The sequence below is a fragment of the Opisthorchis viverrini genome (genome assembly GCF_000715545.1).
Source record: "Opisthorchis viverrini unplaced genomic scaffold opera_v5_457, whole genome shotgun sequence".
NCBI classification, from domain to species: domain Eukaryota; kingdom Metazoa; phylum Platyhelminthes; class Trematoda; order Opisthorchiida; family Opisthorchiidae; genus Opisthorchis; species Opisthorchis viverrini.
In genome coordinates, this window is record NW_008752120.1 from 47,057 (window position 1) to 70,148 (window position 23,092).

At 45.1% G+C, this 23,092-nt stretch overlaps 2 protein-coding genes across 2 annotated transcripts in view; both read right to left on the reverse strand.

Annotated features, from left to right (window-relative positions):
• The window catches only part of T265_11202 (hypothetical protein), a gene marked incomplete at both ends in the record, with an annotated part of 35,364 nt that extends 28,311 nt beyond the window's left edge, over positions 1-7,053 (reverse strand). Inside the window, 3 exons of the mRNA XM_009177799.1 lie at positions 1,566-1,852; positions 2,059-2,266; positions 6,878-7,053. Of these exons, the coding sequence (XP_009176063.1) occupies positions 1,566-1,852; positions 2,059-2,266; positions 6,878-7,053 (671 nt within the window). The remainder of the gene's footprint in view (positions 1-1,565; positions 1,853-2,058; positions 2,267-6,877) is intronic.
• Positions 7,054-17,829: 10,776 nt separating this feature from the next.
• On the reverse strand, positions 17,830-19,246 carry T265_11203 (hypothetical protein; the record flags this gene model as incomplete). The annotated part of the gene is made up of 2 exons (XM_009177800.1): positions 17,830-18,696; positions 19,103-19,246. 2 exons carry the CDS (start codon positions 19,244-19,246, stop codon positions 17,830-17,832), a joined length of 1,011 nt encoding a protein of 336 aa, XP_009176064.1.
• Between the last annotated feature and the right edge of the window lie 3,846 nt (positions 19,247-23,092).

Sequence of the window (23,092 nt, forward strand, 5' to 3'; positions counted from 1 at the left end):
AACTACCTGTATGGATTACCACTAACAACGACATCAACTACTATGTATTGGAAGAAGATGCAAGAGCAATCAAGGTTAGACGTTTTATATAAAAATTCTATGTACATGTAGGGAGTGAAGAATCACCGAGACCCCCCTCGAAAGTTGTGTACATGTCATTCTCGTGGGATTAACCACCGACCTCCCGTTCAGTAAATTGGCGCTTTAACCACTGGGTCATTCCACTACGATTCGTTGACTGGACATCAGTGAAGTGGATACAACAGTCCACCGGAAAACACCCTATTTTAATTACCAAAGAGCAACGATAGACAATAACACTTGCTCACTTCCGGATGTGGCCTGCACCAAGTAGTTTTACCAACGGAATAAGGAAATACAGCTGCGTGACATCGACCATAGCCAATAGCCCAGAAATGAGCTTACATGAATAATCATATTGAACAATTTCAAACTGGAGTTATTGCAAACCCACAGGATCAAATCCTACAGAATGGATAATTCAGTGGGTACGAAAGAGATTCTGAATTAGTATAACATTTAAGTTGTCCTGTAAAACGAATCTGCATTGTGGAAGGATCTAGTCCCCCAGAAGGATCCAGAGTTGCCGATAGAACGACCGAACAGCACGAAGCGGCAACTGAGAAGATGCGCGAAGAACAGATCAAGACGCCAGACTTATAGCAAGGAAAGGCACGCGGTTACGGACACTAAAAGTACTGAGGGAAACGATGCGGGCTTAGGAACTTTTTTATTCAAAATTTGGATGTCAAAAAGTAGACTTCTTGGGCGACAAAAGCAGAGTCTACAACAGTAGCGGTTGCGAAACTACTCTACAATGAAGCAGTTTAAATCATCTAAATATTATAGACTGAGCAGATGACCAAGGTGTAGCGACTACTTAATAAAGCGTATTGGATTAAACCGCCAACATATGAGGGGTCAAAAGCCATTCCTATTAAACTGTGCCATTTACACGACCAATAGTTGTCTCGACCCACTTTCCTATAATACTCCACGCACCAGTTCACAAATACATGCATATTTAGGAATCACCAATGTACAGCTTTAGAGCTGCAGCGGATATATGAAACCAATAGTGTCCCCTTTACCCATATGCTTGCTAGGTTCATAGTATATACTGGTCCAGGTAGCCCAGCCAACCTCGACGTGTGCGTTCACTGAGACGAACCGGGTTCGATTCTGTGCACGAGCGCCTTGTATATGGTCATTAGCCTCGGTCTTGGAAATACTATGACCTATTGTTTCATCGATTAGTTACCACTGGGACAAGAAGCATTTCACCAAGCAAAGTTTTAGGATTTCGGGGACGTTGTGGCCTGAATTTATTCAATGCATCGTGAATAGACCGAATAAGCTATCCTAAACCTAAAGCCCCTGCTTACAGTTGTTTGACGAACCGGTCGCCTCAAAAAGTGACTTGACTAAGCAAGTCAACAATAGTTGGTGTGCCTTCCTCTGTTTTTTCCCTAAGTGAACGGCAATCTCGATTGGACGGCGACCTATGAGGACAGTGGGAAAACAACGCTTCGAAGGTAACTTACTCTCGAAGGAAATAAGTGCAGACACTTTCGATGATATGTTCTTGAGCCAAAGTTATAATGATATATCGAGCCATCATTTTCAAAACAGAGCGAATGTTATCGAACATGCATCGAACGGTTCGCTCCGATTGATCTCCTGAGTGGATTGCGTCCAAGGTTCCCTTGTCAATGACACAAGTAAACAGATTCAACTTCTTCGCTTCTAGGCAATCAGTTAGCTTAAGCACATCCATGCATTCATATCGCAGGCGATTACCAGCGGGAGACTGACAGTGACGCTTACGCATCTGTCGAATGAGAGCTTCGCTAGATCACGTCACGATGAAAAGATTGGTTTCCGTACCTGGTATCGATGTTCAGCACCGAGGCACAACCAATGCGGTCGCATATCATGGCGCCCAGTTCAGAATTTCCGCACCCCACAATTAAAACGTCATCCGATTTCTTCAGATATTTTTGGAAGAACGTGCTATGTTGTACAAAATCTCCATACCTGAAACGGAACAGTCAAATTAAAGCAGTCAACGAGGACAGAACCATTCGAAGGTGGACTTTCGTGAGCTGAAGAATTTATCCCAATATTCTCGTTTGGCGAAGTCGCCTTGATTTTTGGGCAGGAGTGAGGCCATACTGTACAGAACACCTGAAAACCCTGAGGGCCAACCGTAGCAGCAACAATCTGAGGTTCAAAAGCACATAACCTGAAAAAAATCAACAAAAAATGCAGCGAGTAAAATAATTGGTAAGTTGGTGGCAGGTTTAATTCCTCAGGCAATTTTATGGGTTGAGACGGGTTAACTACATCGCGGAGGCCTAAATATATAGGCTCACAAAAAGTGTCCACCACACTCCAGAAATGGGGCCAAACATAAAGCCAACGTAAAGCGCACAGGAGGAGCTGGAAGTGTAAAATGGGAAGCGGCAGGAAGCGTCGCTTCGAAATTTATCCAATTATTTATTTACTCAGTACTCCACGAAAAAAGACTGCCCGGTGGAAGTCAAACAGACAAGAGATTAGCTCAGCTCCAGAATGTATGGCCGAACATACATAAAAGAGCATAAACGACGCTCGAGTCGCCATTGGAGAATACGGCTGGAGAGAGCGCGCTTTGATAGCCATGACGTTATACTAGGGTGTTTTAGGCATGTGATGTAGGTATGGTGAGAAAAATATGGTGTTTTGAGGCTTGTTTTAAAACGCCTGCTTAAGCTCTCATTGTGTGATCACGTGAAATAGAGCGTCACACGGGATGATACCCGAAGTTTTTTGTTCGCATAGAACGCGGAATGCATCTCTCAAGTTGGATCAGCCGACAGTGGAACATGGCTACTGGGTCTGAAGAAGTAGCATCTGAACTGACAGAATGCACCTCCAATTGGGCTGATGCATGTGCAGTAGTCTGTTCAAGCTGTTGTAGATATGCCTTTTGGCGATCCAAACACTAATCTCCGCTGGAATTGAGATTTTTAGGACTCATTAAGTGACTGTTTCCACGGCCTGGCTTTAAGGATTACCTGAGTCAGCTTCCGTGCATTCTTGGCGGTACGGAACTCTTCGGTTCTGCTATGCCTCGCAAAGTAGCGCAAAGGTATGAATGGATTTTTGAGTTGTGGATCGCAGCATTTTATACTGACGAACGGTGATCTCTTTCTTTAGGTTCGCCGATGAAGTTGATGTAAATCTGCACTGAGAAGAACACGACCTCGTTAGGTTGGCAGTCAAGATTGGTGCAGGCAAGGACTGTACCATAACACCTGTAGGTGATGGATATGGGATCTGTTTGGTCTCGTTGAAGGTCAGAATCCACAGACTACGACTCGAGCTAAAAGGGGCCTAATGGAAGACAGGTACAGAAGTCGAATATCAATCGAACTCCTGTTGAAACTGTGTGCAGTTATCATGTTTGATTAGCTTACCAAAAGATGTTCTCCTAAGTCCTGTCCTACAATTCAGCTGGAACATTTTCTTGGACATTCCTCAATCTAATAGCTTGCTGGTTTCACCGCGCCCTCTATCCACACACAAACTTGCTTTGAGTTGATGTGTAAAAGACCGCCTACTAAACTGTACCACAATCTTGATGACTACGACATCCTGTATCAAGAAGTGGCAGTGATCGTTCTGAGATCCAGTGTTTAGTGTGTTCGAGCTCAGAAACAAGTTCCCAGCGTCACACAACGGTTAACACCTCTTCCCAGTCACGACTAATATTTTCTGAAATGGCCACCTTCACAGCACCACACAGCAGGCTTCGGTGTGCTTGCTTGCTATGCTTACCGCTAAACAGGATTTCGCTTCTTAGATTTACCCGGGAAATTCACTGGAAATCTATATCGGACGGCATTATGGTGTGAATGAGCATACTTATTCCAGAATGATCAGCAGTCTAGTACTAAGGCTCGCTATTGGTCCAAGTCAGTGCAATTTAACAACTGTAACCCGCGCAGCAATGGTACCCTGGCGCCATTTGCTACAGTTTCGATTAAGGGAAAATGGTAGGACGTGGGATTTAAACAGGCATCGGATAGAACCGATATGGTCCGGCGGCTGTTCAGTGGTAGGGGGACCCAAGGTAGCAAAACAGTATGCGGCGCGTCTAGGCATGTACCAACTAATGTAAAAATGATGATCAGCGTCGAGCTGTAAATGATGTTCATTGCAGATTGCGCCGAAACGAAAGCGGACATCAGATTGTCTCGTATGAACTGAGGAGTTCAATTTGTGCCCTGGAATATCCTGGACTGTATCGGAACAATTAGTGATGGATAAGAGGGTGAATAATTTTCGATGTCTTCAATAGCATCAAAACTACAGTTAGTTGGCGAATCGGCACTCCAAACAAATCAGTCAGCACGTCGGCCGGTGCTATTCCCTGCGCAAGCGGACAGACAAACTGCACATTTGTGGCTGTATACAGGTACAGAATCGAGCAGGGGCGAGAAGGCTCGGTGGTAGAGCGCGAATTTACTGACCGGAAGGTCCGAGGTTCGAACCCGACCTCTGCCTTTCGGATTCCCCTGTCTAGGTTTGGGCAACTTGGCAGTATCCCAGCCTTCGTGCCTACTTTGGGTGGCACGGCAACTAGGCACGGGAAAGGTGTTACTGCTGAACGATTATATTATTGTCTTATTATTGGGGAACTATCAGGTCGGGAGCTAAGAGCTACATCAAAACCGATACAACCATCGGCGTGCTGTATATTTTCTGTTTTCTCAAAGCGTTTCATCCTTAATTGTTAGATCACTTTCTCTCGTTTTGGTTCACAATGTAAAAATTCCGAATGAATAAAGCCTGGTTTCTGCTCCCTCAGACTTCCCCACTTAACCTGATTGCCGCCGCGCTCCATTGCGAATCAAATACAATCTATTCGTCCAAAAAGTTTCATCGAGCAATGGATCGATTCTTATGTCCTGGACGGTGCGATGCCGATCCAATACTCAAAACTCAGCACATATCTGAGAACACGTGCTTTATACTTTCGAGGACTTCCCCGATTCCATAGCTTGTCATTAGAAAACCTTGCTCAATTACGTTGCGCCTAGTGTTTGCCGCTTGCTTAGAGACTGTAAGGACTATGAATCAGCTACTGTAACCTTGCAAGAAATTTACGTACAAGCGAAAAACGAAATATTCGCACGGCATCTCCCGGATACTTATAAGAAAAACGGATCAAAATATTGGTCAATTTGTGCAAAGGCTTTGCAGTTTGTTACCATACTGCCACTTTACGGCTGTCAGTGCAGAACAGTATAGCGATGAAACATTACGGGACGCATTTATTAGTGGAATTCATTAGGAAATTATTTGTCAGAAGCTATTAGAACAAAAGTCGCTGGATTTTAAAACCACCTATGCTCATGCAAAATTCCTCGAACTAGCGCGAAAACAGTCGTAGTTGTTGTTGCCGAATAATCGAGTTCCCTGCACTATCATATCGGAAGACCCACCAAGGTCCGCATGAACAAATGATTGTTGCTAGTATGGGGTCTTCATCTTTGTTCTAAGCTGTGCTTGTCACTCGCGTCATAAATGTTTAACTAAAGAAGTGACCTGCATAATTGCAGACAGAAAGGACATTTCCAAAAAGTATGGAGATCTACTGGTCTGGGAAGCACCTTATCCGTTTTAAGTATACTACCTTGCATCAGTGCTCCGAAACCTGAATATATCAACAATATGAAAGCCAGTGACGTTCCACTTCGAGCTCTTGTTGATACTAGTAATTCCCGAAACCGTAGTCCATCTTAATCGATGGCCTATACTACTGTATTATCTGAGATTACTTTGGCATCCATCCAGCACGAAAGGCTTACCTCTGGGCATTGCTTTTAGCATTGCAACATAAATAACACATGCGCCTTTCCTTCAGGTCTTCAGAATTACGTGATCTCTCGGCAAATATTACACTTGGACATAATTTCGTTAAACTTCACTAATCACTGAAGATCTTAAATGGGGATTAAGCTTTCTTCTCGTTTAATGATCTGATCGCTGCCGAAATGGAACCTCTTACACTGTTTGTGCACATTGGTCCAAGATATAAGCCCACTGGGGTAAATTGCAGACGACGAGGCTTTCATTGCTTTTTGTTCAGCTGTAGCACACTTTCGGTCGCATGCCACCCTAAGGGTTGCACCAGGGCTGGGATACTGCCAGGTTGAATGGTTGTTGACTACAGCCAAACTATAAACCGATTTACGCAACAGGATGTCTGTTCGCTCCTCACATCTGAGGACATGAGTGATGATGTGTCGCTCCTTGAATTGTAGCAGGCGTGTCCAGTGACCGCATATCCAGCGGCATGACTTTAGACTTTGTGGGTGCAAAACGCATGACACAGGACGGGATAAATTTCATCAGTTCATCAAAAAGTATATACGGCTTTCACCGTTCAAAGACGAGAACGATATAGTGTGTAATGAGGTTTTCGTCGGCAGATATCCAAACACCAGGGTTCTAAAGACATCTCAGCGTTTTCCTCATTAACTTGTCGAACAAGAAACTGAGTAGGAACGGACAGTGGGCATCTGTGTCAGACACCACTTTGTGTACACAAGCTTTTCAGGAGCTTTCCGTACATTTTCACACGCCTGGAATTTTGAGAATACGAACAATTCATTCTATTGAGCTTGAGACGGCTCAGTGGTTGAAACCCGACGATAACACCCCAACTGCTCCTACCTAATAATAATAATCGTTCAGCCGTAATACCCTTTCGGTGCCTAGCTGCCATGCCACCCGAAAGAAGCGCGACGTCTACGATATTACCACGTTGCCCAAGCCTAGACAGGAACAGTCGAGACGCTCCTACCCTAGGACCAGCCGATCGTATCGGTTGGTATAGGGCATACCTATTTCCGGTAGCAGAAGTCTTCTCCATTTCCCGGAGCTTCGGTCCCCTAGGCTGTTCATTACTTGGCGTTCGAACGATTTGCGCGCACCATCGTACTTGTTACCTTCTGGTATAGATTTCCTGGCATCAATCATGGGTAGCGATCTCGACATCCGGTGGTTCTGTGGTCGAATAGAAGAAACCGGATAGACAACAATTAACGCCGCTAACAGTTCATTTCACGTGTTACCACGCTTCAACCACATGCTCACTGCCAGTATAGCATTGGTTCACGGCGGCGAGTTGTTCGACCAGCACAGATCGATACCATTGAGCTATGCTAGTTTTTCGAGGATGGTGCTTTGGCATGCCTCTTGCTGACTTGCGAGGGCCTGAGGAAAAAAGGGAATGTCAGGCATGCAAGCATCAAAGCATGATCAGCATCATCATTGTCAGCTGTAATAACCAACCACTTGTCGTACAGTGATTGTAGCTGCCGCAGTTTCGTTCACCAATGATTTGGGGGGAGGGGTAGGTAGCTGCGCATTGCAGGCGGGAGATGATAAATTGGTGCATAAATCCAGCACTATCAGTGGGCTGTCAAGTGGGGAGATTTGGAAGGGAGCTATGCATTCAAGGCAATAGTTCGTATGCACGAGCGCCATTGAGGGCGCGACTGGGCCATGTCGGCAATGTCTCTAACCACTGATTTGCACCGTCTCGGGGTCCCCATCCAGGAGGACGGCAATGACCAGCGCAGCTGAGTTTGCTGGTAATGGCTTTCACACTTCGCTGTCAAGTCATTGTTTGGCTGCCTCTGGCTCTCTTCCACCCTTCACATGGTTGGGCGAAAAGAGCCCTTCGAGGAAGCCGGTCGACTGGCATACGCAGCACGTGGCCGAGCCAGTGCAACCTGTGCAGTGTGATCAGTTCATCTATCGAGGGTGAGTTATTTCTCCCGAATACCATTCGACGTACTTCAGCATTGCTGATCCGATGTTCCCACCAGATTCGGGCAATGCTCCGGAGACAGCATGATCGGAATCAAGTTGTGTGCCTCATGAGGAATGACAATCTTGAATTGTAACTCTCCACCAGTGGCTGATGGCCACGTGATCCAACTAGGTCCATGGTTGATTTGTAGGTGGCCGCCAGGTTACGTGGTGTGAATGTTTGTGCAGAAAGTTCATACTAGCCAGAAACAGTTTATGCTCAGCAAACAATTGGAGAAGTCGCTCTCTGTTGTCCGTGCGACAAGCATAGACTCCGAATCGACCGACTTGAGTAGATGTATCACCTGCAAGTATCTAAACGTCATTGCTTCTTGCTTGACGAATGAGCCCAGATAACTCTCGACAGAAAGTATCCTTCTAAGCATCAGACCTGCAGTCCATTGGGGCATAAGCCGAAAATAAAAACAAGCATCGCTTTTTATGCCGAGGCGTTAAGCTTGATTAAGCTGGATAAACGGACGGCGAAAGGACAGTTCTTTAATGGGATGCAATCTAGCAAAGCGCGTTCAGCTCTAGGGCTGAGTGCAACTCCCACATCATGACCCAGGAGTCATCGTTTCTGGATCACCGGACACATGGAGAGAAATTCGAAAGACTTCAACCCTATTTTTGACCATTGAGGGTCGGAAATCATCCGGATCAGAAACTCAGTAGCCCTTTAGAGAACATATGCAGACATGAACCTCCAAAGCCGTAGGAGGTTCCTAGTTCGCCATCAGGGTTATATCACAGTTCTCGGGTCAAACTGAGTGGCAGCAGGCGGCTATGAGAATTTCTGTTCAAAGCTCTCGGTTCAACAGTCGTGTTTCTTTCTTTTCGGTCGCGCCACTTTGATCTTTGATTATTTGGATAAGGTTTCCCCTGGTCCGGTCGTGCGGATCAGCCGAAATGGTCTTCGGGTATTCCCAGCTATTTAGGCCTTTTCCGTTCCCTTACTCTTCCGTGTCCTCCAAACCTCACGGTCAGCAAGCACGCTCACTTTCAGTTCAGGTCCGATAATTCGTCGGGTCAAGTTATGCTCGAGGCCGGCGGGGATATCTCTCCGAGATTTAAGTAGTGCCACTGTTCGGTGTGATATCTAGTGCTTGAGCGGGCCTCGCGGCCCCGTGCCACAGGTGAAACTCTCAAAGTGGTGGCGGTCTTGTTCAGCAGGAATTCACATCCAACGGTGTAGTTGGAAGAGATTCCAGAATACGACTCAATCGAATTCATCTAACACACGTTTGTGCCAGCCTATCCATTACCGAAAAATTTGTTTGCACCATACGCGATCCTGGAAAAGGGATAGGCGAGTCCGGAAGAGTGCGTGGTTAGAATCTACAAACGTGCTTAAAGACGATTGGAAATCAGTTATTGATCCTAAACACCGTCAACTGATATCAACGTGATGGTCCACCGTTGGAGGACACCATGCGGCCAGACGCCTCCGGTGGTACTGCAGAGAAACAGTGTGCTGCTCATATATAGCTAATGTAATTGTACGCCCATGGCCGTGAGTAACAAGTCTAATCCATGCCAGCCACCTAATTCAGTCCCAGATGCGCTAAGCACTCCCATTGTGCATTCGAATCTCCAGCAACATCGGTGTGACCTCTTAGCCCGTCACACCGGCCTCGCGGCGTTATAAAAATCTTTTGTGAAGGCACTCGAACTAAAGTCTGCCGGAACGTGCGCAAATACGACACAAACGGCGATCAACATTCTGCTTGCGAAACAAACCGCACAAAGGTATACCCGTTGATAGTCATAACTATAAATGAGTATGCAGTCACGGATTCATGGATTGATACACAGGATCAAGGCTTTTGCCCAAGTTTCCCGGGTCGGTTTTGTTCTTGTCGGTCAGTGGCTGTCGTTCACCTGAAAGGCACAAGTGAAAAAAGGGTGTAGCACTGCTCTTTATGTTCTCAGCGCGGGGCAGTATGCTCGCCAGCGCGAGGATTCGCATAAATAACTGTCTAATAGTGCTTTAAATTGGGTTCGAGAAGGAGCATGTACAACCGTCGGAGGAAGGTCATTCCACGCAGCTACTACCCGAAATGAAAAAAAGTTTTGTCTAACGGATGTGTGTGCCCTGAGCTTGAAGATTTTCTTACTATGTCCCCGCCGGGTGTTTGCTGGGTAAACGGTAAAAAACCTGTTTGCCAAGCTTTGTTCAAACAGGGCGTAGGTAAGAATTAGGTCCCCTCGGAGGCGACGGCACTCCAGGGGAAAGAGATCAAGCGTCACGAGATTTGGAAGTCCATGCGAGTAATACGGGAGAAGGTGCGTCGGATCATCCGTAAAATGGCGAATGCCTTTTGGGCCGATTTCTCATGGTGTAGTGAGAAGGACAAGTTTGAGGAGACCCAGATGCCCAAATCTTTATTGGCATCTATCCCCATGAGGTTTTCTGGTCTCTTTTCACCATGCATAACAAAGGCATTCGCTGAATCCCCTCCAAACGACACCTTAAACGCACCTTTCATTATTCACAGGAAGGTGCCAGTCCAACGACCACTGCTTGACAGCGTCTACATCCATTTGGAGGGGACTGGTATTGGAACTCTAGGATTTAAAAGTCGTCTGCAAAAAGTAAACATGGACTCGCAAGAACGTCTGGGATGTCGTTGACGTAGATCAGAAACACGAGTGGTCCCAAGACGGAGCCTTGAGGAACTCCAATGGAGACCGTCGCTGGAGAGGAATAGGTCGAGCCTATTCTCACTCGGAATGATCTGTCTGATAGGAACGAAGGATTTTCCATTGAATCCCGTAAGACTCGAGTTTGTGGAGCAGCGGGACGTGTTGGACCCTGAAGGACCCTAAAATACGACAAACAAACGGCGATGAACATCCCGCTTGCGAAACAAACCACACAAAGGTACAACCGTTGATAGTCATAACTATAAATGGTTATGCAGTCAAACAAGGATCCCTCCGCCCAGCCAACCAGCAGACAAGTGGTCGGATGGACACCGGTAATGTCAATCTGTAGTACGATGGCAAGGCAGACAACTCGGAACGACTGAAAATCACGTGTGTTGGATGAACACAGGGTGATCCGCCTACGGACTAAATGAGAGTACCTTCCTATTGGGCATAATCTAGACCAATCATATCAGCAAAGTCAGTCCAGAGCCCAGTAGAAAACCAGGGTCTGGCAGACTGTGTTTCAGCAGAGTGAAAAACTAAACCCGAGGTAGGGTAGAAAACGCATGCGAGAATTAGGCTCTTTAATAAGGTTTCTTTTCACGGGCAGAACAAGGATACGGTGCTAAGTTTAGTCTCTCGCTGATCCGCGGATTGATATACAGGATCGAGGGTTTCACCCAAGCTTCCCAGGTCGGGTTCGTTCGTGTAGTTCAGAGGCTCCAATTCGTCTGAAAGACACTAACAAAAAAGGCTTAGCATTGATCTTTATGTTCCCAGCGGGGGAGGTTATTCTGCCATCGCCAAGGCTCAACTAGGGAAGCGTCTAGAAGTGAGTTGAACGGGATGCTAGATGCAGCGTGGACAACCACCGTAGGGAGGTTGCTTCATGCTGGAAATGACAAAAAATGTTACTTAATGGATGCGTGTGCTCTGATCTTGAAACTCATCTTAGCATGTCTCCACCGTGTGTTCTCTGGGTGAACAGTGAAAACCTATCGTTCAAACCTTGTTCATAAAGAGCATAAGTAAACATGAGATCTCTTCGGAGGCAACAATTTCCAAGAAGAAAGAGATCAGGCACGGCCGGATGCGCTTCATAGTCCATAGGCATAGGACCGGCAACCATTTTCGGAGCAGCTGATTGGAAGCGCACTATGAGGTTTGGGCCTTCTTTGCGTCTTGAGAAATCAACTTGGTGCACATATTCGAGGAGCAATATGAAATAAGCCGAATAGAAAAGCTGGCAATCGATGCGAGCATTCCGGAAGAAGATATCCCAAATCATCCGTAGAACGGTGGACGGTTTTTGAGCCAATTTTTTATAGTGAAGTAGGAAGGGCAATTGCAGGACATGATAAAAACATAGTAGCTATCTTCGTAAAGCCTTCTGGTCTATTGCATCTATGCACGACAAAGGCGTTTTTAGCCTCCCCCGAATGAGCTTTTCGTCATTCAGGAGGAAGTGCCAGTCCAACAGGCGCTGCTTTGCAAACTCTACATCTATTTTGAGGGCACTGGAGTTTAAACCTCAGGACTCTGTCGTCTGCGAAAATTAAACATGGTAGAACCTCTGGTAGAACCTCATGGTAGAACCTCTGATAGAACCTATGGAAGGTCGTTGAGGTAAATCAGAGACAGAATCTGTCCCAAAACAATGTCTTGAGGGACTTAAATGGAGACTGACACTCCAGTGGACACTAACTAGGGGTCGGTAGTTGGACAGTTTTAATCGCCATCGCTACTCGATCGACTAGTGAAGTCCTCAGAATTTCACGGCAGACAGTAGCATTTTTCGAATGTGGCTTATAGCACATTATCCAAAGCCTCAGCAAGTGACTGCGCCGGTGCAGTTGCAGGATTATATCAAAGCCAAAAGTGCTTCTATAGTGTAGGCTGCCGTTGTACGAGCAGCAGCAACAACGAAGTTATCCTCCGACTAATTCCCCATTTTCCATGGATTGCTCCTCATGTCCACCCATACAGCCCTCTTAATGCGTAATAAAACGTAGATCCGGGAGACATAATCCGTTTGCGTCATTTGCTTGGAAGACCCAAGACTTTCTCTGGACACGAAAGAACCATGGTTGTCAAAACTCCAAGAGAAGCTTCGTACCAGAAGCCCTGGGAGCTCAGAACAAAGGCTTTGTGTGAGCCATTTTCTGGCTCACCATGGAACTTGATAGAAACAGATATCCTACTTCAGGAGTCTTTGATTTACTACAGATCGAGGATCCATTAGCCGCACAATGCTCTTAGCTGCAGAAGCTTCACGTGTTGAATGAAACCTTTTACGCCGAAAATTTCATTTTGTCTCGTATGTGCTTAAACTAAAAATCTAATTTCATTATTTCATCTACTTTCATATTTTGCAGCTCACCAAATTTCATTGTCTATTGGGGCAGCCATGCCCCTGGTTGAGAAGTATTGTGGGAAGATTTCCAAGCATTGCTGAGACCCCAAAATGCCACAAACGGAGCTTATAAGTTTGAATGAGTGCTCTCAGTCTAATTGTCTGATTGCTTTAGTCCATCAGGGACGCGTCATAACTTTCGAAATTTCAATTTCATTGTGGGGTTACTGAACTCACAATTCCGGTGCTACAAAATCTCCCATGCCCTCGCCCACCAGAAATAAGGCATGATTAATTTCAACAAAACTTTGGGATTTTCGAAATTTGCGAATTTCGCTTCACCTTTCGGTGATGTTTTGCCCAAACCAATAGGATCAAGTGAGCAAAATTTCAAGGCCACGGAATACCACCGATTCGCATGTGATTGCCAGTTTACGAGATAAAGCACAAGTTCGCATTCTGCTTGGTCGGTTGTACAAAAGTCGGGAGGTGCACGCATTTTAATCGTTATGGCACACAAGCACAGCGCATGAATTAAGGAGTGATGAAGGGTTGATATGAGGACATTTACAGCGCAAGAACGATAGGATATTCATTGCGCTGGATAACTAAAAGTCATGTTCAAGTGTTGGGTAGATGAGCGAAGTCTGTTTATCTAACTTGCTGGCTTGCTGAAACTGGAAGATGGTGGATCGTTCAGTGGGAGCACGAGAAAAGACATATTCGTGAATGGAAGGAAGCCAGTTAGCACCGGTGCAGAAATTTCTGTAGAATGTCTGCACCCGGGTGCGGACATTTCCGCACAAGTTCCGCAGATTTCTGCACCCGGATGCAAAACCAGTGCAGAAATAAAACAATATTCCGCACAATGTCCGCACCCGGGTGCGGAAATTTCCGCAAATATCCGCACACTTCTGCACCCGGGTGCGGAAAACTCGTACCCAGTACCGGGATTTCCGCACCCAGTTCGCACCTAGCTAAAGTCGTCCGAAGCGCAAATATAGCCCATTATACGGACTTATCTCTTTCCCTAGTACGATTCAGTAACATCCTAAACACTAAGTGATAACCCACCTGCCCCCACATAATTGCTCGGCGTATTACCTTTCCGGATATCAATAAGCGCCCTCAAGTACAAATGTTTTAATGAGTGAATTATAAAAAATACAGGGGGAAGATCATTTGTCACTCTTGGTGGCTCTCTGCAGGCGTTTCCGAACTTTCTGCCGTTCGTTCTCCAGCCAGCGATGAACGATTTCCTTTACTTGTCGCGGATTTGTGTTCGGAAATTTCTCAGTTGTCGCGTCTGTAATGAAGAACGTAGTTACTGAGTCTCATCCAGACACTGATTCAACTAACTAAATATAAAATAACAATTGACTACTTACAAATAAGTCCTTGGGCCAGCCTGGTTGACCCGAAGGCTTCTTTGTCATTTATTCCGCGCCAGTTGAGTCGTACGGCCAGCCTTGGAGCCAACGTCCGCGTAAGCACGTTGGTCAGGTACACTTGTACATCGCCAGCCTCCTGCAAGAGCCACCTTTCCACCTTTGTGAAATCAACAATCGTGACTACAACTAATACTTACCAGCTGTGCATAGCGTGGACCATCTCTTAGATGTTCCTCATACTTTTGGAGATCATCCATGGATGAAAGCGGAAGAGGGGGCTCGTTGAGTGCCTCAGAACTGCTAGTGGGTACTAGAGCGTCTAGCTTCATGTGCAGTCTTTGGAGCGACGAGTAAATCCTCTCTAAATTCTCTGTAACACAGTTTATTTAGACATGGTGATCTACTCACTGAGAATGAGGTTGGCCAGATCCGGGGAAATTACGCTGGCCTTGGAATTTGGAGAGTTAGTTCTAGAAAGTAAAGTACGTGAAATGTTGAGAAAACCTGGGGATAGGGGCAGAACTGCGTGGTGCTGGATCGCTCACGGCGGGAAGTGTTGTATACGTGGAACTGCTGATAGATTATTTGATGGTGGTAATGAAATAAAACGTACGTTCCGCATATCATCGGGGCATCACGAGGGACGGGTGGCGCGTCTCGAACAGGAGTGAGACTACTAAACGTGGCAGTCGGATTGGTGCATCTGAAAATGAGGAGTTTACAAATTGAAAAGTTGGTAGGTGCGGGAGGACCTACAGTCTTTTTGGAGTTGGTGGGCTTATGACTATGTTCGCAAACAAAGTGGTGTCACCACTGGAATCACGATCCGACCCGTCTGTAAAATCAGACGGCAGCCGTTTCTTTGCACTGCAACCATTGTAATACGATTCATAAATATACTGTTTTTGCCTGGATTGACGTACCAGCCGTTCATCGTGTACCAATGTGCACACCCTTTTGTGTACAATAATCACAGCCATAATATCCTGTATGTCCCTTCACTTGCTTCAGAAAGGCCCTAGCAGGACTATCACAAATAATGCACTGAAGACGGACGGTATGAGTATTGCAAATCCCGGAGACACCGTTCGCCAAGACGTCTGTCAACTCAGCGACCGTGTCAGACATCAGCGGATGAGCATCATTGGATTTTTGCTTACCACAGTATATTCCCACGACGAAATGCTGACCGAGAAAGGGTGAAATTATCCGGGAGAGTATAGGCCACACTTGAGTACGCGAGTTGTTATAGGCCCGAATACCGTCAACGTCAATTTAAATTTCGATATTTGTAACCGTAGTCTGGATCTCACGGAGCTGTTGCAGCAAACCTGCTTTCAATCCAAGGTAGATGTGCATTCCACCTGCCTTCTGTCGCATGCAGCAACGACGGGAGGTTTTCATTACGGTCCGTGGATCCTTCGGAAGAGACGGGAAAAGGTATCTGAGTTCGTCCAACACAACGGCTAAACCGGATAAAGGTAGGTTCAGCCTTCGCGCCATCCGACGAACAGCCGTTAAAATATTTCTATCTGGTTGTGAATGGTTTAAAAAGGATACTGATGAAAAGCAATATAAGTGCAAGCAGAACATACGGACTGATCCCTTCAACGACTTGCAGTGGGCTTCCTTATGGCAAAAAGCAGGAACCTAAAGGTTCTCCAGGGACCGCGGTGGTGAATGTCTTTCTGGCTACAAAGTCCTGATAACAGGGATCGGGGAAACCGCCGGCGAACAGCGTGGTAAATCGCAGCCTAGTTTATCACCTGGATCGGTCAAATTTGGCATACCTACAGCCTATCATCTGATTAATCATGAATCATACCCTCAGATAGTCGACTAAAGGCATTATAAACGCATTCATCAGTCGGGCAAAGAAAACAGCCACTTGCCGCAACCGCCTGTCGTACTTTCCTATATAGCGTTGTTCTTGGAGAGCCTTTACGAGCAACACGAACAAATTTCGGGCACATTGACGGTTACTTGAAATGAAAAATATTTTTTACGGTATCGTTCGCGTAAACACGCCAGGAATAAAAAGTATGAAAGCACAACTAAACTCACTCTCAGCCGTACGTGAGGACAAGCAGAACGCAGAGCTTCCCGCGAGCAATGGTGCCGCACAGTAAAACAAAACCACTTAAATAGGTTGACCGTTTGCATTTCCTAGGCACACGGAAATGCAGGGTAGTGTGGTTTTTTATTACTGTGAGACAAATAAAGAAGCTTTGATGTCTATTAAACGTCTCAAGCTCGCGAGGCTTAAAAGCCGAAAATTAGTGCAGAAGTTCTGCATTAATTCCGCACAGGTTCTGCACCCAGCAGCGGACGCGTGCTAACTGGGACCCTACCAGCACACGCAGTCCAAAATGACCGAGTTTTTCGGTTATACGACGGTTATATAACCGCCAAATGACCACCTTTTATGGTTTACATATGGCTATTTGCACCAAGATAACCGTCAAATAACCGAGTTTTCCGGTTATTGCTCGGTTAAATAACCGTCAAATAACCGTGCTTGCCGGTTGTTTCTCGATTCTATAACCGACAAATAACTGTCTGCCGGTTATTGCTTGGTTAAATAACCGTCAAGAAACCAGGTTTTTCTGTTGTTAAACAGTTAAATAACCGGGTTTACTGGTAACTGGACGACTAAATGACCCTCGTTAGTGAAATCACTACCATACTACCGTTAGTCGCTGTTACTGGACCCATCCTACGTCGTCATAACGGCTTAACATAGTATACGTAGCCACGCATTAACCGCATTGTAGGGCCACGGAAAACCTAAATAACGGTGCCGTAGCGTATTCCTTCCTAGAGGGACTATCTGATGGCTTATTGACCGCTTATTAATCGAGTTCAACGGTTAAATAATCGCGCAAAACGGTTTGCGGTTAACAAACGCAACGTGACTGACTTACACTGGTAACCACACGCGTGCATATAGTCGTATCCATTGCAGAAAATAAGTCTAGTAACGGGATCTCAGAGAAGGCAAAACAAGGATAAAAATATATTTGATATAAGAGAACAACGGTTTCACAACCAAACCGAGTCAGTTCGGAGGCACGTCCAATTCGATGATCTCAACTTCTTGGTTCAATATGGACGTCTGAAACAGTGACAAAACATATGTATGAGCATTCGATGTATCGGTTACTACAGATAAACTTGTCCCAGTGCAAAGTCGAAACTCACTGTCAACTGATCCATGTGAGTTCTCTGGTCCAGTCGGTGACGTGCGTTACCGAACCACTTTTGGATTTCCTTATCTAAATGCTGCCGGAAACAGTCTTTGGAAACTGGGTTACCAAGAACTGTTTCTGAAATGACAGTGAGCAAGTTATCTTTGATCGCCTACCTTCGATTAGGGTGCAGAGTCTTGTGTGGCGAAAGGGAAGTTTGTCAACAGACCCGGCGTAGGTGACACTGACGGCGAACTCGTCAGCCAACGCTTGTCGGAGACACAGGCGCACTAGGTCCGACATGGTGGCGGAAGTTTTTCACCTGAGGCCAAAAAATGAAATCAACAACACTGAATTACCAGTTCAATCTGGCGTGGTACCTCTGCAGCTTACTTTCCAGTTGGTCCCACGAACGTTTGCTCCGGAGGGGAAAAGTAAAGCCGGTAGTTCCAGAAGAACTATAGACTTGTAACAAGGAGTTGTCAATGCGGATTTTCAGGTATCGATGATCTTCCGCCATTGCGTCTATTTTTCGGTGCAGCTGTTCGTTCTGCTGGAGCAGTGCTGCGGTTCCTGGGGTTTGGAAGAAAGGGGCAGATAGTGGGGATAAAACAGGAAACATAGGGATCTCCGGAGCGGTGTTTAAAGTGTAATGTAACAGACGGTGCACCGTCTGCGGCATCATATATACGGGCTGGTTGGATGTGGACGGGACGGGTGCGGGATGCTGGGGTATGCGCTCTGGAGTTGAGGGGAACAAGGCATGGGGTGTCGCCTGCAAGAAGCTGGGGTAAGGCGGGGATTGTGGCACCATCAACCTTGGTTTTTTCGGTGATGGACTGATGGGGAGGGAGGGGCTTCGTTCTCTGGTATTCCTAAAAGAAGTCTTGACAACACACACGGTAGTCTTACTTTCGACTAGGCTGGTTACATCCGAAGTCTCCAGGTCCGATGTGTACTGGAACTTCCTCTCATGTTCGCGAGCCTTTTTGAAATCATCTGAAAAGTTAATGCGGTCTACATGACACCTACCGTAAGTCCGAATGACTCCGCAATTCAGCTTCATTGATCCAGCTGGCGGCTGCATATAAAGGCGAACGGCCTTATAAAAGTGCTTCGAGTGAACTTTTGGCCATGTAGCACAGTTACCCTCAATCCATAAAGAACTGAGAACTGCACACAACCATAGGCATTGTTCATGGAACTTATAAAGACTGTAAGCCTGATACGGCATATCAAATTATAAAAACATCACGGTATAGAGTGCAATAATGGGAAAACTACAAATAAATCATTGAATGGAAGCATGGCGCATTTGCATTGCACAAAAGAGAGGGGACAGCTACTTACAGCTGTGGACAATTTGTTCACCACAAAAACATTTAGCAAAAGAGAATTAATGGGGTGGATGAAAAGTGGTAAAACGGGAGAAAGAAACGAAACATACTTAATTATGCAGTCGGCCGTGTCGGGATGTTCCACCCCTGTCACAATGCACGGATAACCATCTACCAAAACGTTATTCGATGGACTGGCAGATAAGGCAACTTTACCGAGATTAAAGAAACGCTTTTTGTTCAGTGATGCTTGTTTCAAAGAAAAGCACGCATCTCAATCGGCATGGTTACCTGGGGCGTTTGTGAGATACGATCCTGACTCCTGCAGGCGTTTATAAATCTGCCTAACAGGATATGTGGGACTTTGTACAAGGCGCTTAAGTGTGTGGATGAGTTCGAACTCACCCAATTTCGGTCTTTAGTTTGTTTTAGCATCCGTTGAGACAATTCAAATCACTTAAATTATTACATAGTTAAGCAGTTCTTCGTTCATGAGAGAAACCATTTGACAAATATTATACCACAGAGATATATATCGGTGAAAAACACAGCCATCCTAAAAACTTGTTCATTGTTCAATTCTGTGATAAGTCACTCAAGTGTGAAAAACTACTGTCATTCCGGTAATAATTTGTGAGATGTAACCGCAAATGTTTTTCTCACTACGAAACCACTGAGTGTTTAATTTTAAGGATCATTTCAGTGCTTGCATTGCTTCTAATAGACAGCTACCAATGACTATTATATTACCGCACACCTCTGTCAGTAATTCCCTGCCTACATTTCTGCCAAACCTCAAGTAACGTCTTAACATTTGAATCCATTCTATATGGCTCGGCCTTTTGTGGAAAATAGATGTCAGGACAACAAGCAGTGGGATAATCACGCTACAATTAAGACATGGTTACAATATCAACAATATAGTCTTTCAGATCAGGGTTGATCTAAACAAAGTTAATCATGGTGTTAACACAAGAAACCATAATACGTTTTGAAATATGATCACCTAAACTTTACGAAACTCGGTGAGGATCATCACCATTATATAAATTCTGTTAAATATCACGTTGAATGACGATATAATTACGTCATCTTGGGCTGCATCTAAGGCAGCCGGACAGTTTCAATGGCGTCCATTTCTGATTTAATTTTTGGAAAACAAGCAAGATAGCGATTGAGTACGGAAACCATTGGTAGTGGGCCTAATAGCACACGAAGCAATCTACGTGTTTTCTTCGTCAAAGCAGAATTTATGTTCTCCTTCAGAAATACCGTAGTCCTATATTTTAAAGAATCTAATACCACTTCGACTTAAAATACAATTTTTTGGAGCACCAGCTACGTATCCTGGTGAGTGAAATTGCCACTGATTAGTCACAGCACCCACCTATGTACCATGAGATTTAAGGCTGGGACATAAACTTTTCCTGATGTTCATTAGTGATCCTCCTCTATAGATCCAGTTATCTATCCTGCCATTCGCAACAGATGATAATATACAGCGCCCGAATTCTTGGAACTTTTACTGTCCAGCACTGAAATGGCGCACAATTAGGTTAGCAAAACTGTTCTGTTATTCAGTAAACACGATACAAACTGAACTCGAATACTCTTGTGCACTTGGTGACAGCTTTTTGCATGAATTACCGATGGAAAAATATCTGAATCTATAAATTCAAAGTTTAGAAAATGCTTAGCTAAATGGTTTCGCGATTTTTGCATTACGAACCAAGTGACAGCACTGCTACATCACGCCTTGGAATTCTCCCAACTGTCAACTTACGTTCGACCACAATTATATACGTCGTGTAAGCTAGAAATCTGTGATGCCGTTAGAGAAATTGAATTTCAAAAAATCCAAAGCGCAAATCCAGGAAGGTGATTTACGGTCCGCCTATCTAAATTATAAACTAATTGGTGGGATTATCTGAGCCCGAGAAAAATCAGAGCATAAACATTCAACAGGGGGAAAGTTATGTTCCATCAAATGTGCATCCAGGAAGGTGACTTATGGTCCGTCTGTCTAAATGATAAACTAATTGGTGGGATTATCTGAGCCCGAGAAAAATCAGAGCATAAACATTCAACAGGGGGAAAGTTATGTTCCATCAAATGTGCTTTGTTGTCATGGTTTTCTGAAACATAAACCAAACTGGCCTTTCCATGCCATGAAAAATAAAACCATGTTAACTTTGTACGCCAGTTGAACAGTATGAATCTTTTTTTGCTGTCTAAACCCTATGGTATACGACTTTACCAAACTCATCATACTGAATCTCAACAACTGCTATTCTACACTTGAATCCTGTCCAAATTACGATCGTTTCCCAAGGCAGTTAATCTATGCCTTACACCCCAACAAAATTCCAAGGAAAATATCGTCTGCAGTCATCGATAAGTCACCTCTGCTTACGCAGTTATCGGATGAACGGAAAACTCTGACATCTTATTGTGTACCTTGATCCAACGCCAAAAGTATCCTTGCGTTCACTTTTTGTTCAGGAAAACGCTGTTGTGCACGCTTGCATAATAAAGAGCCTGATGAACAGCGGCTGCTAAATCTGGACAAGATACTCTCAAACCTGGTTTCTATGAGGCTGAAACAAGTCTGTATTACCCTGACAGTCTAAAACAGCAGTCGAAACGCACAAATAGAAACTTGAATGCAAAATCTCCGGAGCGTCTACAGTTCATCAAGCCTTCTTTTCCCAAGAAAGATAGCCAAGTTACCCGTCCACGGCTGCACAAGATTTTGCATTCACGGAGGCCCAACCAAAAAGCCTGGAAGAAATGGCCACACCTTCTATTTTCTCTCAACTTTCGGTCCACTGGTCAATGAAATTCCGCGGTTTTGCAACTGCTGCCGTCCAGATGAATACGTTGGTTTTAATGACGAGTTTAAGCAGCCTTAAGGCATGCATTTATGTACACCGTATGCACATTTATCCTGCCTCTCCGTTATCCTAACCAAAGTTTTGTTTTACCGACTTCCTCTATTAAACTTTAGCTTGTTGCCCAGTCGGTCTTACCAATTTCCTGTGGAAGGCAAAGTGGACAGATTCAAGCAACCTGCAAACGGACTATTGGACCAGACTTGATAAAACTGAAATCCCTGTACTGTGAGACAGCCAGCCACACCCGTGTGGACATCCAGAGCACCTTGCGATTTCTCGAAAAGCTTTATCAGAATCTCACAAAGTCAGCTTATTCAGAGTTAGTATATTCCACAAAAGAAAGCCAAGATTTCTAATACGTATTCTTTTCTCTCTCTTTTGGTCTGAATTTCCCTGAAGTGCTTTCCAATCCTAATCCCTCTGTTTATCAGTTAATCAACCACGGCTTTCATTTTGCGCTAGTTTACGCAACGACTTCAGTGACTGACAAAGATATTGTTTACTGGGCAGTCATTTCATCCGTATTCGAATTTTCCTACGATATTTTATTGGCAGCAGCCATGATTAGACGTACGTTCATCTATCTAGTTTATTCTGGCATACCTTGGTCCACCTCTTACCCAGTCACAGGTATAAGTTTAAGTATAACCTATTTCTTGTTAATAGTAACTTGATTTTACCCACTGCTACGAATAGTGAGAGATCACGTAACTTACGGGAGCATATTTTTTAATGGAATATGGTGATTTCGTCATTTTTCGCACGTTGATGCACGATAGTGAGGAAATACAAGTAATACTAAGGCCTGCATTGTGCACAATGATTTGTATAAACGAGCTTGTATTGCACTGCCTCCTGATTCTGCGGGGTGATGTCCCTATAGGTGATTAGGACGCCTGGTTCAACTTCTCAGCAAACACGCCACTGTTGTTCGGCAGCGGTTAAGCGTCATGTTACGCTTGCCACCGGTAGCGCCTGTCGGCCAAAGGTGGCAAAAACGTTAATTAGATACCACTTTCGGTTATATTTCAGATGCGGTGAGGTTGGGTGGTGAGACCGAGTACTGTAGGACGCAGTAGATTATCGGTATATGTGCCTCAGCTAACTAACGATTGCAACATTTAGCCTAGTTTGACCTCTACGAGTGCTGAAACTTTTTTGAAAAAAGCCAACAAAGTTGCACCAAATTGTTTTTTTGAATCGCCACTTTTGGCAGACCGGTATAAGCAGTGACTGTGCCACCCCTACTTGCCACCCTTGGCCGGTGGTGGCCACCGGTGGCGTGTTTACTGAGACAGTGCTTATTCACACCACACAACCTCACGGCATCCAAAATATAACCAAGTGTCGTATCAAACTGGAAACCGCATGGTGCTTACTGCATGCG